The 18,110-nt window shown below is 63.3% G+C and overlaps 3 protein-coding genes across 6 annotated transcripts in view; all 3 read right to left on the bottom strand.

Moving 5' to 3' along the window:
• LOC118261242 (uncharacterized) lies at nt 1-4,249 on the bottom strand. 3 transcript variants are annotated; one of them, XM_035571982.1, is made up of 3 exons: nt 4,137-4,249; nt 2,748-2,901; nt 1-2,257 (listed from the first exon to the last, which is right to left on the bottom strand). In XM_035571982.1, the coding sequence occupies exons 2-3, from the start codon at nt 2,787-2,789 to the stop codon at nt 1,226-1,228; spliced, it is 1,074 nt and encodes a 357-aa protein (XP_035427875.1). In that variant the 5' UTR covers nt 2,790-2,901; nt 4,137-4,249; the 3' UTR covers nt 1-1,225. The 3 variants fall into 3 exon arrangements, with proteins under 3 accessions (XP_035427875.1, XP_050572048.1, XP_035427876.1); XM_050716091.1 differs by having other exon boundaries at nt 2,748-2,871; nt 4,137-4,179; XM_035571983.1 differs by having other exon boundaries at nt 4,098-4,152.
• Nucleotides 1-18,110, bottom strand: part of LOC118260323 (zinc finger protein 420-like) — a 337,064-nt gene that overhangs the window by 59,732 nt on the left and 259,222 nt on the right. The window lies entirely within an intron of this gene.
• Nucleotides 5,250-12,396, bottom strand: LOC118261238 (uncharacterized). 2 transcript variants are annotated; one of them, XM_035571971.2, is made up of 6 exons: nt 12,341-12,396; nt 10,606-10,660; nt 10,383-10,509; nt 10,225-10,303; nt 7,798-8,180; nt 5,250-5,852 (listed from the first exon to the last, which is right to left on the bottom strand). In XM_035571971.2, the coding sequence occupies exons 5-6, from the start codon at nt 8,177-8,179 to the stop codon at nt 5,422-5,424; spliced, it is 813 nt and encodes a 270-aa protein (XP_035427864.1). In that variant the 5' UTR covers nt 8,180; nt 10,225-10,303; nt 10,383-10,509; nt 10,606-10,660; nt 12,341-12,396; the 3' UTR covers nt 5,250-5,421. The 2 variants fall into 2 exon arrangements, with proteins under 2 accessions (XP_035427864.1, XP_035427863.1); XM_035571970.2 differs by lacking the exon at nt 10,225-10,303.

Genomic DNA, 18,110 nt, shown 5'->3' with positions numbered 1-18,110 from the left:
AAAGGTGAAAAAAGTATTATTTGGTGGTTTGCGGGGGTTGGGAATTTGGGGGTGGCATCTCCCGGAGGGGTCCCCAGTGTCAATCAATTTATCATTTTTATCATTTTTATCAATCAATTTATCATTTTATCACTTTCATCAATTTATCATTTTCAACAAGCAATTTACCACTTTATCACTCATTTTCTTGTTTTCATCAAACTATTTCTCTTTTTTTATCAATTTTATCAATTTATCATCATGTTTCAGTTTTTTAACCAATTTACGTTTTTTGCCTATTGCCATTTTTATCGGCGACCTCGATGGGGAACTCATGCACGGCACCAGTGAGCCCGAAACCTCGCGTCTTGTTTTGGGCCTCCCACCCCAAAAATGCAGAATTGCTCACATCTGAGGGAAAAATTAAAAAAAAAAAAAAAAAAGGCGATAAAACTGGCAGAAGAACTAGAAAATGGGAATTATGAGGCTTGAGGGAATTGGGACGATTTGGAGGAAAGGAGGCCAAGAGGAGGCTGCATCGCTCTTGATCATCCAAATGGAGGCCGTGGTGAGGAGGCTGGGCTGACTAAGGGACATGGCACTAACGGACGTGGCACTAAGGGACGTGGCTCTAAGGGATGTGGCTCTAAGGGACACGGCACCAGGGGACGTGGCTCTAGGGGATGTGGCACTAGAGGATGTGGCACTAGGGGACGTGGCACTAAGGGACGTGGCTCTAGGGGACGTGGCTCTAGGGGACGTGGCACTAAGGGACGTGGCTCTAGGGGATGTGGCTCTAGGGGACGTGGCACTAGGGGACGTGGCACTAGGGGACGTGGCACTAGGGGACATGGCACTAGGGGATGTGGCACCAGGGTACGTGGCACTAAGGGACATGGCACTAGGGGACGTGGCTCTAGGGGATGTGGCACTAGAGGATGTGGCACTAGGGGACGTGGCACTAAGGGACGTGGCTCTAGGGGATGTGGCACTAAGGGACGTGGCTCTAGGGGATGTGGCTCTAGGGGACGTGGCACTAGGGGACGTGGCACTAGGGGACGTGGCACTAGGGGACATGACACCAGGGGACATGGCTCTAGGGGACATGGTTCAGCTTGGCCTTGGTGTACTTGAAGGCCCTTTTCCACCCAAAACACTCCTGTTCCATGACTCCACGGTTGTGTTGGGTGTCACCAAAGCCACCGTCCCCAAGAACCCCACTGGTCCCTGGTGAAGCCACCGTCCCCTAAGAGTGTCCCCGTGGCAGCAGCCCCGGGAGGGCGTTGGTGGCATCTTGGCAGCGCTGGGCCACAGCCGTGGCCTCGGTGGTGTCTCCGGTGCTCAGCAGCCCCCGGACCACCCGCAGCGTCCCCAAGAGGTGCTCCTGGACCAGGCGGGCGCTGGCGCCCCACAGGGCCTCGGCCACCGCCACCGCCTCCGCCAGGCCTTTGGGGATGCCCGGGTCCCCCTGCATGGCCCTGGGGACATCGGGACCCTCCAGGGCCACCGCAGCAGCCTCGGGGCCACCGTGTCCGGCAGCCACCATGGCCTCGATGTCCTTGAGGCGGCGCTGCAGGTGACAATAGTAGTGGTAGGCACCATCACAGGCCACCACCAGGTGCCCCAGAAGCTCGTGGGCCACCACCGCCTGCCGTCCCCGCTCCCTGGCCGTGACTGCAGCCTCCGCTGCCACTGCCGCCTCCTCGGTGGCCTTGCTGGCCTCCTGCAGCCCTGCCCCAGCCTCTGCCACCCGCGCATCGTGGGCTGCCACCACCTCAACCACCTCAGTCGGCTCCAAGGTCATCGGCAGGAGGTGGGTGGCCAACCGGAACCCCCCACGCGCTTCAGTCTCCAGGGCCACTGCCCCCATCAGGTGGGCCATGGTGGCCTCGGCGGTGGCCCCAGCAGCGGCCCCGGCGGTGGCTGCCACCTCGCAGGCATCCTTCAGGCTTGCAGCCTCCACCTTCAGCTTGGCCCAGGCGGCCTCCACTGAGGCCACCGCCTTCAGCCACTCGCAGGCAATGGCCGCCGCGGTGGCCTTGGGGACGCCGGGACCTTCTGTGGTGGGTTCGGCAGCGGCGGCGGCCAGAGCTTGGCGCAGGCGGGTGGCCTCTCCGTGGCGGTGTCTCATGGCCTCACGCACGCCGAAGCTGAACTTCAGGAGGCCAGCCCGCAGCGAGCCCCACGGCTCAGCCAGGGGAAAGTGCCCGGCGGTGGCCCCCAGCTTGCCCAGGGTGGCCACCACGGCCACCAGCGGCTTCAGCAGCTCTGGGGACACCTGGGGATGGGATACGGGGTCCCCCGTGGTCCTTGTGGCCTCCCCGCTGTCCCCTGTCCCTGGCGGTGCTGGGGAACAGGCACGGTGGCCCCAAGACACCCCCAGGGACGCCCCTGTCCCCAAACAGGGGGACGTGGCCACCGTCACCTGCTGTTCCATGTCCCCTCAGTCACCACCCCATCCCTTGTCACCGCTCCCGACGTCACCCCCTGCCACCCTCCATCCCCTTTACCCCCCTCACGTCTCCCCAATCCTGCTGTCCCTCTGCCACCACCCTGTCCCCTTGTCCCATTCGTGCCACCCTGTGCCAGTCCACGCCACCGCCTGTCCCCGTGCCACCTCCTGTCCCCCCTCGTGCTACCGTGTTGCCACCATCCCGTCCTCATGCCCTCGACCACCCCCTGTCCCCTTGTCCCCCTCTGCCACCCCCTGTCCCCTTGTCCCCATGTCCCCTCATCCGCGCCCGTGGCTGCACCAGACTTTGCCCCACCTCAGTGGCGCTGGTGGCCCCGGTGACATCCGGCGTCCACATAACTGGTGGCAGTGGGGGTGACAACCCACAGGGCTCCCCAGCTGGTCCAGGTGTCGCTTCTCAGGCTGGCTTGCCCCAAATTCTGCGTTTTATCACAGATTTCTGTAAATCCCTGCTCATAAGGACAGCTGTGATTAATGTGAAAAGCCTGGAGATGGCAAAACCCCACAAATTATTAATAAAGTAAGCACAGGGGTACCAAAATCCCACAAATTATTAATAAAGCAAGCACAGAAGTACCAAAATCCCACAAATTATTAATAAAGCAAGCACAGAGGTACAAAAATCCCACAAATTGTTAAAAAAGCAAGTACAGAGATACCAAAATCACACAAATTATTAATAAAGCAAGCACAGAGATAACAAAATCCCACAAATGATTAAAAAAGCAAGCACAGAGACACCAAAATCCCACAAATTATTAATAAAGCAAGCACAGAGGTACAAAAATCTCAGAGATTATTACAAAGCAAGCACAGAGGTACCAAAATCCCAAAAATTATTAATAAAGAAATCACAGAAGTACCAAAATCCCACAAATTATTAATAAAGAAATCTCAGAGGTACCCAAATCCCAAAAATTATTAATAAAGAAATCACAGAAGTACCAAAATCCCACAAATTATTAATAAAGAAATCTCAGAGGTACCCAAATCTCACAAATTATTAATGGAAATCAATCACAGAGGTACCAAAATCCCACAAATTATTAAAAAAGCAATCAAGGAGGTACCAAAATCTCAGAAATTATTAATAAAGCAAGCACAGAGGTACCAAAATCCCACAAATTATTATTAAAGCAAGCACAGAGGTACAAAAATCTCAGAAATTATTACAAAGCAAGCACAGAGGTACCAAAATCCCACAAATTATTAATAAAGAAATCACAGAGGTACCCAAATCTCACAAATTATTAATGGAAATCAATCACAGAGGTACCAAAATCCCACAAATTATTAAAAAAGCAATCAAGGAGGTACCAAAATCTCAGAAATTATTAATAAAGCAAGCACAGAGATAACAAAATCCCACAAATTATTAACAAAGCAAGAACAGAGGTAGCAAAATCCCACAAATTATTAATAAAGCTATCACAGAGATACCAAAATCCCAGATTATTGAAAATAGCAAAAATTAAGAATTCAGCAGCGAAAATATTTGAATTAAGCATTAAACCCCCACACCCGAGCCTGTCCTGTACACCCCAGTGAATATAGGGTTTGTTTTGGGGTCGGGGACAGCACCGGGACCGATCGGTCCCAAGGGCGTGAGCCGCCCTCGGAAATGGTCAAACGGGGCAAAACGGACCCAAAATTGGGCCGGGGGAGAAACGCGGAGGAGCCTCACCACAGCCGCGGCTCCCGAAGGGAAAGGGAAAGAGAAAGTTCCCGGAGGCTGTTTTGGGTGGAAACGCGTGGATTTGGGGCACGCCCTGAGCGCTCGGTTCCCTTCCACCAGCTGCCCTCCCGAGTTTTCAGCCGCCCGGGGCCGGGTTTTCCCTTTTTGGGGATTTTTTTTTCCCCTTTTTTTTGTGTGTTTTTTTGTCGCTTTTTCGGACAGAGACGTTGCTGTGGGGTTCCTGGTTTGTGTCCTGATGGCCGGCGTCCCCCTCGTCCCCTGTCCCCTCCCTGTCCCTGTCCCTTGTCTCCGCTGTCCCCGCTTCCCCTGGGGGCCTCCAGGGTCCCCACGGGCGGCGGCAAGGGGACACGTGGGGGCTAGGGACGTGGTGGCACTCGGATGTCCCCGCAGTGTCCCAAGCACAGCCCCGGCACGGTGACCCCCAGCCCCCAATGTCCCCAACAGCCCCCGATGTCCCCAACAGCCCCCGATGTCCCCCACAGCCCCCGATGTCCCCCGATGTCCCCAACAGCCCCCGATGTCCCCAACAGATCCCGGTGTCCCCCAATGTCCCCAACAGCCCCCGATGTCCCCAACAGCTCCCGATGTCCCCCGGTGCCCCCCACAGCCCCCAATGTCCCCAACAGCACAGCCTCCGATGTCCCCAACAGCCCCCCAGTGTCCCCTGATGCCCGCAACAGACCCCGATGTCCCCCCCAGCCCCTGATGTCCCCCGATGTCCCCAACAGCCCTGGATGTCCCCCAATGTCCCCAACAGCTCCCGATGTCCCCAACAGCCCCGGATGTCCCCCGCTGTCCCCCACAGCCCCCAATGTCCCCCAGCGTCCCCATCGCAGCACCAAGGACCCCTCAGGATGTCCCCAGCGTGCCTCCAGCAGCCCCCGTTTTGTCCCCAAACCGTCCCCGGGGCTGTCCCCCTGCTGTGTCCCCACATTGTCCCCCACGGCTTGGGGACATCCAGCCAGGGATCCTTAGGGCTGTCGGGGACAATCCCGTCCGCAGGGACAATTGGGGGACGCGTCCCCCCGTCCCTGTCCCCAGGATGGCGTAGGGACACCCCCACCCCGCGCTGTCCCCACCCCCGGTGACAAACCAGAGGGCTCAGCGCACCCTCGAAGTTTATTGGGGGCAGGGGACAGAGGACGGCGCCACCCTCCCCGTCCCCAGAGGTCACCTCAGCGTCCCCAAAGGGAACACGCGACAGCAGGACGCCCCGAAAACACCCGCAGCGGACGACCGTGTCCCCAAGGCGACCGGGACGCTACCGGCGTCCCTACACCTCCTCGGGCAGCGCCTGCAGCGCCCGCGCCAGCCTCCGCGTCCCCTCCTCGTCCTGGATCGTCGTCCCCAAGGCCACCACGGCTGTCCCCAAGGCGCGGGTGCTGGCGGGGAAGCCCTGGGCCTCCGTCAGGTCCTGCTCGACGGCTTCCACCAGGAGACGCAGGTGGTTGGCCACCTCCTCCAGCGTCCCCTGGGCCGCCGAGGCCGCCCGGGTGGCCTCGGTGACATCGTCGGCGGCGTGGCCCAGCTGGCGGTAGCGGGTGGCCCGGTGACGCTGCTGCTCGACGGCGGTGGCCAGGTGGTGCCCGGAGCGGTCGGCGGCCCACATGGCCACCTGGCACAGCAGGAGCACGGTGGCCAGGCAGGGGACGAGGTGGCTCTCCTGGGTCACCCCCAGCGCCTCCCGCACCGCGTCGAAGGCCACTGCGGGGCGGCGAGGGGACGGGGACGTCACCCGGCGTCCCCCGGCCCCGCTCCCGACGTCCCCGTCCTCTCCCAGTGTCCCCATCCCCTTCCCAGTGTCCCCGTCCCGTCCCCAGCGTCCCCCTCCCAGTGGCCCCCGTCCCCTCCCCAGCGTCCCTTGATCCCCTCCCAGTATGCCCTGATCCCCTCCCAGTACCCCCTGGTCCCCCTCCCAGTACCCCCTGGTCCCCCTCCCAGTGTCCCCTGATCCCCTCCCAGTACCCCCTGGTCCCCCTCCCAGTGTCCCCTGGTCCCCCTCCCAGTGTCCCTTGATCCCCTCCCAGTGCCCCCTGGTCCCCTCCCAGTGCCCCCTGGTCCCCTCCCAGTGCCCCCTGGTCCCCCTCCCAGTGCCCCCTGGTCCCCTCCCAGTACCCCCAGGTCCCCTCCCAGTACCCCCAGGTCTCCCTCCCAGTACCCCCTGGTCCCCTCCCAGTGTCCCTTGATCCCCTCCCAGTGCCCCCTGGTCCCCTCCCAGTACCCCTTGATCCCACCCCAGTACCCCCTGGTCCCCTCCCAGTGCCCCCTGGTCCATACTGGGAGCACAGCAGAATCTATACTGGTCTATATTGGAACTCCCTACTGCTTCCTACTGGTCTGTAGGGCTCCTTGCTAGTTTGAACTGGTCAGGGCAGGATAAAACCTAATGGTTCTTACTGGTCTGTACTGGTCCTTACTGGTTTATAGGAGTTCCCGCTAACCTCTAGTGGTGTATACTGGTTTAAACTGGTCTACAGGGCACCCTAACAGTCCATACTGGTCCATAAGAGAAAAAGGGGAAGAGCCTACCGGTTTGCAGGATTCCTTACTGGTCTGAACTGGTGCCTACTGGGCCATAGCGCTCTCCACCAGCACCGGTGATGCAAATGGACGTGAAGGACTCACTACCAGTTCCTTACTGGTTCCTACTGGTTCCTACCAGTTCCTACTGGCTTCTACCGCTTTTTTACTGGCCTCTACTGGTTCTTACTGGCCTCTACCGTTTTTTACTGGTTTCTACCACTTCTTACTGGTTCTTACTGGTTCCTTACTGGTTTCTACTGCTTTTTTACTGGCCTCTTACTGGTTCCTACCAGTTCCTTACTGGTTCCTACTGGCTTCTACTGCTTTTTTACTGGCCTCTACCGTTTTTTACTGGTTTCTACCACTTCTTACTGGTTCTTACTGGTTCCTACCAGTTCCTTACTGGTTCCTACTGGTTTCTACTGCTTTTTTACTGGCCTCTTACTGGTTCCTACTGGCCTCTACCGGTTCCTACTGGCCTCTACCGGTTCCTACCGGTTCCTTACTGGTTTCTACTGCCTTCTACTGCTTTTTTACTGCCTTCTTACTGGTTCTTACCAGTTCCTTACTGGTTCCTACTGGCTTCTACTGCTTTTTTACTGGCCTCTACTGGTTCTTACTGACCTCTACCATTTTTTACTGGTTTCTACCACTTCTTACTGGTTCTTACTGGTTCCTACCGGTTCCTTACTGGTTCCTACTGCTTTTTTACTGGTCTCTACCATTTTTTACTGGTTTCTACCACTTCTTACTGGTTCTTACTGGTTCCTACTGGTTCCTTACCGGTTCCTACTGGTTTCTACTGCTTTTTTACTGACCTCTTACTGGTTCTTACCGGTTCCTTACTGGCTTCTACTGCTTTTTTACTGGCCTCTACCGTTTTTTTACTGGTTTCTACCATTTCTTACTGGTTCTTACTGGTTCCTACCGGTTTCTACTGCCTTCTACTGCTTTTTTACTGCCCTCTTACTGGTTCTTACTGGTTCCTTAGTGGTTCCTACTGGCTTCTACTGCTTTTTTACTGGCCTCTACTGGTTTTTACTGGTCTCTACCATTTTTTACTCGTTTCTACCACTTCTTACTGGTTCTTTCTGCTTCCTCCTGGTTCTCCCCAACCCGTACTCACACAGGGGGGTGCACAGGAGCAGCAGCCCCAGGGCGACGTTCCGCAGCACCCCCAGGAGCTTCCGCTGCCGTCGGTTCCGCTTCTGCTCCCGCTGCAGCTCCTGGACTCCGGCGTTGGAGAGGGCCTCCAGGGCCCGGTACATGCCCCGGGCCTCCAGCCCCGGCGTCGCCACCGCCGTGGCGGTGAGCGCGGCCGCCAGGGCGGCGTCCAGCCCCTTCAGGGCCTCCTCGGCCTCCGCTGCCACCTCCTCAGCCTCGTCCCGCGCCGCTGGCACCGCCGCCGGCGTCTCCAGCGCCTCGGCCAGCGCCACCAGCGCCTGCAGCGCCCGCGAGGTGGCCGCCAAGGCCACCTCCAGCGCCGAGGCCAACTGAGCGGAAGTCATCCTGGGGGGGGGACACGAGGGGTTAGCAGGGGGACCGGGGGGGGGGACACTGACCCGGGGATGTCAGCATCCAGGTGGGGACACCTTGGGGACACATCTGTCCAGTTGGGGACATCGCCCTGGGGACATCGGTGTCCAGGTGGGGATATTTGGGGACACTCTGTCCAGTTGGGGACACCTCGTTGGGGACCTCAGTGTCCAGATAAGGACACCTTGGGGACACATCTGTCCAGTTGGGGACACCAGCGTCCAGGTGGGGACACCCTGGGGACACCTCCTCAGGGACCTTGGTGTCCAGATAAGGACACCTTGGGGACACTTCTGCCCAGCTGAGGACACCAGCGTCCAGGTGGGGACATCTCCTTAGGGACCACGGTGTCCAGGCGAAGACACCTCCTTGGGAACACCTCCTTGGGGACCTCGGGGTCCATTCGGGGACACCTCCTTGGGGACACCTCCCTAGGGACCTCAGTGTCTAGGCGAGGACACCTTGGGGACGCTTCTGTCCAGTTGGGGACACCTTGGGGACACTTCTGTCCAGTTGGGGACACCTTGGGGACACTTCTGTCTGTCTGGGGCCACCTCCTGAGGAATCCAAGTGTCCAGATGAGGACACTTCCTTGGAGACCTCACGGCCCAGGTGAGGACACCTCCTTGGGGACACCAGCGTCCACACAGGGACACCCTGGGGACACTTCTGTCCAGTTGGGGACACCTCCTTAGGGACCTGAGTGCCCATGTGGGGCCACGTCCTTGGGGACATCTCCTTGGGGCCCCATGGGCCCCAAAAGGGACAACCCCAGAGAAGTGCCCCGAGTGTCCCCAAGGCCCCCAGCACCCCCAAAGGGCCACGTCCGTGGAGGTGACATCGAAGGCCCCGCGGACACGTCCCCACCTGGACACTCGGTGACACGCCACCACCCTGGGGACCGCAGAGGGGACACCCCCAGGAGCTGGAACCCGGTGGCCCCATGTGGGGTCACCCCCTGGGGGCCCCCCGAACACGAATGTCCCCACGGCGCCCAGCGGTGTCCCCACGAGTGCCACCAAAGCGCTGGCACCCGCACAGGTCCCCGCGGCGTCCCCGCGGCGTCCCCGCTCGCAGGAAGTCACCGACTTCCCCTTCCCGCGGCACCGCCGGCGCTGGGGGCCACCACCCCCCTTCAGTGTCCCCCCCCCGAGGGTCCCCAGGTGTCCCCCAGCACCCACCTGTGCCCTTCGGAATGTCCCCAAGCGGGCGGTGGCACCCCCGGTGCTGCTTTGTCACCTTCCTGCCTACGCACCCGGGTCACGTGGGGGCCAGGGGCAGGACCTTGTCCCCCCCCTGTGCCCACACGCGCCCCCCAGGACCCCATTTGCCCCCCTGACCCCCCCAGTCCCTAATTTGCCCCCCAGGGCCCTGCTGATGCCCCCAGGGCCCTGCTGATGCCCCCAGGGCCCCCCAGTTGCCCCCCAGGGCCCTCGTCCCCACCCCAGCCGCGCCCTTTGAGTGCTGATTGGCTGTCGGGGCTGTCAATCTGCCCCAGCACGGCCTCCCATTGGCCAGTGCGGAGATGGGACCGCTGTGTCCCACTGGGGACACCACCTGGGACCTGCTGGGGACACGTTGGGGACACGCTGGGGACACGAGGACCTGTGGGGAACCCCGTCAGGACATGCTGGGGACGTGGGGGCACACCAGGGACACAGTGGGGACACTTGGGGACACGTGGGGACACACTGGGGACATTTGGGGACACACTGGGGACGTGCTGGGATGCACTGGGGACACGAGGACCTGCAGGGGACACCATCAGAACACACAGGGAACACCTGGGGACACTTAAGGACACACTGGACGCATTTGGGGACACATTCAGGACACAGGGGAGATAGTTGGGGACACCTGGGGACACATTCAGGACACACTGGGGACATCTGGGGACACGTTCAGGACACGGGGGATGCTTGGGGACACTTGGGGACACACTGGGGATGTGCTAGGACGCACTGGGGACACTTGGGGACATGTTTGGGACACACTGGAGACAAAACAAAAGGCTTACTGGTCTAAACTGGTCCATACTGGTCAGAGCCCGCGTAAATCTGCAGGGTTTACCACTGGTCCCGCTGGTTCTTACTGGCCTGTGGGGTTTTCTACTGGTGTTACTGGTCCCTACTGGTTCTTACTGGTTTTAGCTGGCCTGTACTGGTCCGTACTCACCCGGAGGGACGCAGAGGTGGCCCCGGCGCAGCTCACGCCTCAGCTCGTGGGTGCTGCCTCCGTCCCCGACGTCACCGGTGTCCCCATCGCTGCCACCAGCGCCCGTGGGGACGCCACCAGGGCCACCCTGCGGGGATTGGGGGGGGTCCCAGCGGGGAGCGCTCCTCGGGGACCCGGGGTGGGGGGGACCCCAAAACCACCCCCCCACGTCCCCAGCACCCACCTGTGTCCCCGGCGGTGTCCCCAAGGTGGTGGCACCCACGGCACCGGGCCTTCACCTGGACGAGGGGACCGAGTCACGGGGGGGGAGGGGGGTCAGGCACTGACCCCCCCCCCCCCCGGCCCCATTTACACCCCGTGACCCCGTTACACCCCCACACCCCAGTTACACCTCCCCCCGGACCCCATTTACCCCCCAGGACCTCCATTTACCCCCATCAAGGCCTCAATTTACCCCCCCCCCGGACCCCCACCTCCCCCCCTCAAAGGCCCCATCTGCCCCCCCCCACCCCCAACACCCATTTCCCCCCCACAGCCCCATTTCCCCCCTAAAGCCCCCATTTACCCCCCATCAAGCCCCCATTTCCTCCCCTAAAGCCCCCATTTCCACCCTCAGCCCCTCATTTACCCCTCCAGAGCCCCTCATTTACCCCCCAGTGCCCCATTAACCCCCCCCCAAGCCCCCATTTGCCCCCTCAATTACCCCCTGAAGACCCCCATTTCCCCCCCTAAAGCCCCACTTTCTTCCTCAAGCCCCCATTTGCCCCTATTTACCCCGCTCAGGGCCCTATTCACCCCCTTCAGGGCCCCATTTACCCCCCCAAGCCTTTTTTTTACACCCCTCAGACCCTGTTTTACCCCCCAGGGCCTCATTTATCCCCCCCTAACCCCTTTTTACCCCCCTCAGACCCCCCATTTCCCCCCCGGACCTCCATTTACCCCCCAGGGCCCCATTTACCTCCCAGGGCCCCTCTCAGACTCCCATTGACCCCCCAATTTGCCCACATTTACCCCCCCCCAGGGCCCCCTTTTAACCCCCCCAGACCCCCATTTACCCTCTTAGGCTCCCTTTTACCCCCCATTTGCCCCTATTTACCCCCCCTCAGACCCCCATTTACCCCCCTCAGACCACCACTTATCTCCTCAGGCCCCCATTTACACTCCAGGGCCCCATTAACACCCCCAGACCCCCTTTTATCCCCCTCAGGCCTCCATTTCCCTGCCAGCCCCCCATTTACCCCCCCCAAGCCCCCTTTTACCCCCCCCTCAGACCCCCATTTCTCCCCCCCGGACCCCCATTTGCCTCTATTAACTCCCCTCACACCCCCAATTACGCCCTCAGGCCCCCATTTACCCCTGGAGACCTCCATTTACCTCCCCAGGGCCCCCTTTTACCCCCCTCAGACCCCCACTTACCCCCTCTGCACCCTCATTTACCCCTCAGGGCCCCATTAACCCCCCCAAGCCCCCTTTTACAGCCCTCAGACCCCACATTTACCCCCCCAGACCCCCATTTTCCTCTCTCAGGCTCCTATTTACTCCCCCAAGCCCCATTTTACCCCCCTCAGGCCCCCATTTACCCCCTCAGGGCCCCCTTTTACCCCCTCAGGCCCCCATTTACCCCCCCAGCCCCCTTTTACCCCCCTCAGGCCCCCATTTACCCCCCCAGGGCCCCCTTTTACCCCCTCAGGCCCCCATTTACCCCCCCAGCCCCCTTTTACCCCCCTCAGGCCCCCATTTACCCCCCCCAGGGCCCCCTTTTACCCCCTCGGGGCCCATTTGCCCCCATTTACCCCCCATTTGTTCCCAATTTACCCCCTCAGAACCCCATTTACCCCCCTTCAGGGCCCCATTAATGCCCCCAAATCCCCCTTTTACCCTCCCCAACCCCCATTTACCCCCCACTTGCCCCTTTTTACCCCCCTCAGACCCTCTTTTCCCCCCCCGCCCCCCTTTACCCCCAGCACCGCCATTTCCCCCCTCAGCGCCCGCGTTCACGCCGGCTCCGCCCCCCGGGCTGTGATTGGCTTCCGCCTCTGCCAATCCCAGCGGGAGCTGCCTATTGGCCGGCAGGGAGGCCGCACCTCCGCGCCGCACCGCCTCCTCTCATTGGCTGCCTCTTTCCCGCCGACGGGGCTGGGGGCGGGCTCTTTCGCCCGTTCCGCGCGCTGATTGGCTGCGCCGCCAGGAGCGGGAGAGAGGCGGTGGGGCGCGTTCCCGGCGTGCACTGCGCGGTCGGGGGGTACTGGGAGGTGCTGGGGGGTACTGGGAGGTACTGGGAAGCTTTTGGGGGGGAACTGGGGGCCGCTGGGAGGCAACGTGGGTGTGGGGGGTGGCTACTGGGAGTTACTGGGAGTGAATGAGGGGATACTGGGAGTCACTGGGGGATACTGGGAGCCTTTTGGGGGGGAACTGGGGGTCACTGGGAGGCAGTGGGGGTGTGGGGCGCTGTTACTGGGAGTTACTGGGAGTGAGTGAGGGGATACTGGGAGTCACTGGGGAATACTGGGAGGTACTGGGGGATACTGGGAGGTTGTGGGAGCCTCTGAGGGGGGAACTGGGAGTCTCTGGGAGGCAGTGGGGGTGTGGGGGGCGGCTACTGGGAGTTACTGGGAGTGAGTGAGGGGATACTGGGAGCCACTGGGAGCGTGTAGGGGGACACTGGGAACTACTGGGAGTGTGTGTGGGGATACTGGGAGATACTGGAAGGCTATGGGAGCGTGCGGGGCAGTTACTGGGAACCGCTGGGAATATGCGCGGGGATACTGGGAGCCACTGGGGGTACTGGGAGCTATGGGAGGAGGATATGAAGAGCCACTGGGAGTTACTGGGAACTACTGGGACCGTGACAGGATGAACTGGGAGTCACTGGGGACTACTGGGACTGTTGTGAGGGGAAACTGGGAGCCACTGGGGCTTGGGGGGGGGATAAACTGGGAGTCACTGGTGGTTGCTGGTGCTGGGGAAAGATGGGACTGGGAGTCAGTGGGGCCACGGTGGGGAGAACTGGGAGTTACTGGGAGCTGTTGGGGCTGGGTACTGGGACTCTGTAGGGGCGAGCAGGCCTGAACTGGGGCTTACTGGGAGTGTGTGTCCCCCCCCCCCCCCCGGCAGGTGCCATGGCCGAGGTTCCCCCAGAGCCGCCGGGGTACTGGTGGGTACTGGTGGGTACTGGTGAGCACTGGTCGCGTGGTGCCACCCCCCGGTGTCCCCTGGGTGCCACCCCCTGTCCCCCCCCCCAGCTCTGCGGGGTCTCGTCCCCCCGTCGCACTTCGCGCTCCGCCCCCCCGGCCCCAGCACCAGGTAAGACCTCCCAGTAACCTCCCAGTTCTCCCAGTAGCCTCCCAGTTCCTCCCCAGGCTTTCCAGTAGCCCCCGGTGCTCTTTGTAGCCCCCTCCCAGTAGCGCTCCAGTATCACCAGTTGCCCCCCCAGGCTCTGTTCTGAACGTGCTTTCGTGGTCCCAGTAGCACCCCAGTATTTCCCAGTGCTCCCAGTAACCTCTTGGCTCCTCTCCCAGTAGCCGCTGGCATCGTCACCTAGTTCTCCCAGTAGCTCCCACTGTTCCCAGTAACCCCAGATGTTCTCCCAGTATCCCCATAAAGGCCCCAGTAGCCCCTCCCAGTAGCCCCTCCCAGTAGCCCCTCCCAGTAGCCCCTCCCAGTAGCCCCTCCCAGTAGCCCCTCCCAGTAGCCCCTCCCAGTAGCCCCTCCCAGTAGCCCCTCCCAGTGCTCCCAGTAAGCCCCAGAGCCTGGACCCGGTCCCTTCAGCAGGTCCCTGGAGGCGGAGCTTGAGGCGGAGAGGAGGCGGAGCCAAGCACTGGAGGCGGAGCTTGAAGTGGAGAGGAGGCGGAGCCAAGCAGTAGGGGCGGAGCTTGAAGCCGAGAGGAGGCGGAGCCAAGCACTGGAGGCGGAGCTTGAAGCCGAGAGGAGGCGGAGCCAAGCGGTAGGGGCGGAGCTTCAAGCGGAGAGGAGGCGGGGCCAAGCCTTGGAGGCAGAGCTTGAAGCAGAGAGGAGGCGGAGCCAAGCGGTAGGGGCGGAGCTTCAAGCGGAGAGGAGGCGGGGCCAAGCCTTGGAGGCAGAGCTTGAAGCAGAGAGGAGGCGGAGCCAAGCGGTAGGGGCGGAGCTTCAAGCGGAGAGGAGGCGGGGCCAAGCCTTGGAGGCAGAGCTTGAAGCAGAGAGGAGGCGGAGCCAAGCGGTAGGGGCGGAGCTTCAAGCGGAGAGGAGGCGGGGCCAAGCCTTGGAGGCAGAGCTTGAAGCTGAGAGGAGGCGGGGCCAAACGGTAGGGGCGGGGCTTCAAGCAATGAGGAGGCGGGGCCAAGCCCTGGGGGCGGGGCTTGAGGCTGAGAGGAGGCGGGGCCAGGCCGTGGGGGCGGGGCTTGGAGCAGGAAGGAGGCGGGGCCGGGCCGTGGGGGCCTGGTGACGTGGTGGCCTTGTCCCCGCCGTGTCCCCAGTGTGTCCCCGCGTCCCCTTGGTGACACGGTGGCCCTGTGTCCGGCGTCCCCGTGTCCGCACCGTGTCCCCATGCCCGGTGTCCCCACGTCAGCCCCACGGTGTCCCCGTGTCCCCACAATGTCCCCATGTCCCCACGGTGTCCCCATACCAGTGTCCCCATGTCCCCACAATGTCCCCATGTCCCCAGGACGTCCCCACAATGTCCCCATGTCCCCACCGTGTCCCCATACCAGTGTCCCCACGTCACCCCCACGCTGTCCCCACCATGTCCCCATGTCCCCACGGTGTCTCCACGTCCCCAGGACGCCCCCACAATGTCCCCATGTCCCCACCACGTCCCTATGCCCACCGTCCCCACGGTGTCCCCCTGTCCCCACGGTGTCCCCACCACGTCCCCGTGTCCCAACCGTGTCCCCGTACCCAGCGTCCCCGCGGTGTCCCCACAGTGCCCCCACGTCCCCCCCCCGTCCCCGCGGTGTCCCCGCGGTGTCCCCACGTCCCCCCTGTCCCCGCGGTGTCCCCGCGGTGTCCCCACGTCCCCCCTGTCCCCGCGGTGTCCCCGCGGTGTCCCCATGTCCCCACAATGTCCCCATGTCCCCCCCCCCAGCACCAGGCCCCGGAGCTGCTCCAGGCCCGGCTCAGCGCCCTGGGCCACATCCTGGCCCTGCAGGAGCGCGAGCTGGGGCGCGAGGTAGGGGGGGGCTGGGGGGGGGCTTTGGGGGGTTTGGGGTGGTGGTGGGGGGGATTTGGGGTGCTGGGGGGGGGATTTGGGGTGCCTGAGGGGGGCTGGAGGGGGGCTTTGTGGTGGTGGGGGTTTTTGGGGTGCTGGGGGGGATTTGGGGTGGTGGAGGGGGATTTGGGATACTGAGGGGGGTCTTTGGGGTGCTGGGGGCAGATTTGGGGTGCCTGAGGGGGGCTGGAGGGGGGCTTTGGGGTGCCAGGGGGAAGCCTTGAGGGGGTGCTGGGGGGGGGCTTTGGGGTGGGGGAGGGGGGAATTGGGGTGCTGGGGGGGGATTTGGGGTGGTGGAGAGGGATTTGGGGTGGTGGTGGGGGTCTTTGGGGTGCTGGAGGGGGATTTGGGGTGCTGGGGGGGCGCTTGGGGTGGTGGAGGGGTGCTGGGGAGGGTCTTTGGGGTGGTGGTGGGGGGATTTGGGGTGGTGGAGGGGGCTTTGGGGTGCTGGGGGGGGCTTTGGGGTGCCTGAGGGGGGCTGGAGGGGGGCTTTGGGGTGCCGGGGGGAAGCCTTGAGGTGGTGCTGGGGGGGGATTTGGGGTGGTGGTGGGGGTCTTTGGGGTGCTGGGGGGGGCTTTGGGGTGCTGGGGGGTGCCCACGGGAGGGCCCCGAGGCCATTGGGGGCTGGGGGGGGGGGGGGGGGGTTTGGGTGCCGCTGGGGACCCTTGGGTGCTCTCGGAGGGGTTTTGGGTGCCGTGGGGGGGTCCTTGGGGGGGGGGGGGCTTAGGGTGATATGGGGGGTTCTTGGGGTGTCTGGGGGGGGTCTTGGGGTGTCGGGGAGGGTCTTAGGATGTCGAGGGGGGGGCGTCCTTTAGGCCCCCCAGCCTGTTGCGGGGGGGTCACTTCGGGGGTTCCCCCCCCCCGTGCCCTCCCCGCAGACCAGGGCGTGGGGGGGGGGGGGGGGGGGGCACGCTCCGGGTGCCTCGAGGGAGGTGCGGGGTGCCCCGAGCGCCCCCCCTAACTCCCCCCCCCACCCCCTTATCCCTCAGCTGCCCCCCCCCGGGGTGCCCCTGGCCGTGGCCCCCCCCCGGCTGCAGGCGCTGCTGGGGGGCTGGCGGCAGAAAGTCTTCGCCCTCCTGCTGCAGCTGCGGGCGCAGGAGGAGGCGCAGCGGGGGCTGCGGGCGCAGGTGGGTGTCCCCCGTCCCCCCCCCCCGTGTCCCCTGTCCCCCCCCCCCCCCCGGGGGGGGGTTGGGGACACCCCCTGGCCTCCCGTGTGTGTCGTCCCCCCCCCCCCGTTCCAGGTCGGGGCGCTGGGGGCGGAGGCGGCGGCGGGGAGGCGGCGGGGGGAGAGGCTGGAGCTGAGGCTGCGGGAGAGGGAGGCCGGCGCCGAGGTGCTGCGGCGGGAGGCCGAGGTCGGGGGGGGGGGGACGCGGGGGGACATGGGGGGGGCGTGGGGACACGGGGGGGGACACGTGGGGACACGGGGGGGGACGTGCGGGGGGGGAACGGGGAGCTGGCGGGGTGGTTTGGGGGACGCTGGGGGCGTGTTGGGGACGCGTTGGGGACGTGTTGGGGACGTGTTGGGGACACTGGGGACGTGCTTGGGGACATGGGGGACACAGTGGGGACGTGGCAGGGCCGCCCAGGGGGGATTTGTTGGGGGACGGGGACCTGTTGGGGACCCGAGGGGATGGTTTGGGGACATGCAGGGGACACGTGGGCCAGGTATGGACCTGTGGGGACACGCTGGGGACAGGGGGGACAGGGAGGGGACACACGTGGGGACACCTGGGGACATGTTGGGACACGGGGACCTGCTGGGGGCACGCTGGGGACAAGCTGGGGACATGTCGGGGACATAAGAGGAGCGCGGGGGCGTCCCTTAAGGAGGGGCTGGGGACCTGGGGACACGTTGGGGACACGTTGGGGACACGGTGGCACTTGTCCCAGCGCCTGGCGCAGGAGGTGGCGCGGCAGCAGGGCCGGGCGGAGGCGGCCGAGGAGGCACTGGGGGGACTGGCCCAGGCGACCGCCAGGTACTGGGAGCACTGGGAAGGACTGGGGGGAAACTGGGAGGGACTCGGGGGGGACTGGGAGGGGCTGGGGGACCACTTGGTGACACAGGGGGGACACTGGGGGGGACTGGGGGGAAACTGGGAGGGGCTGGGGAGCACTTGGTGGACACTGGGAGGGACTGGGGAGGGAACTGGGAGGGGGAGGTTCTGACTGGGGACACTGGGAGGGACTGGGAGGGGAACTGGGGTAGGCTGGGAACGACTGGGTGGCACTGGGGGGGACACTGGGAGGGACTGGGAAGGGAACCGGGATTGGCTGGGGGCCACCTGGTGGCACTGGGAGGGACTGGGGGGGAAACTGGGGGGTACTGGGGGGGGGGAACTGGGGTGTGCTGGGGATCACTTGCGGGCACTGGGGGGGGACTGGGACTGGGAGGGGCCAAGGCAACTGGGGAGCACTGGGGGTGGGTGCTGACTGGGGGCACTGGGAGGAACTGGGAGGGACTGGGGGGGAACTGGGAGGGGCTGGGGGGGGAACTGGGAGGGGCTGGGGACCACTTGGTGGCACTGGGGGGACGCTGGGGGGGGGAA

This window comes from Cygnus atratus, chromosome 33 (assembly GCF_013377495.2).
Source record: "Cygnus atratus isolate AKBS03 ecotype Queensland, Australia chromosome 33, CAtr_DNAZoo_HiC_assembly, whole genome shotgun sequence".
In the NCBI taxonomy this organism is placed as follows: domain Eukaryota; kingdom Metazoa; phylum Chordata; class Aves; order Anseriformes; family Anatidae; genus Cygnus; species Cygnus atratus.
Note: the sequence above shows the minus strand (reverse complement) of the source record. Positions and strands in the feature narration are given on the sequence as shown.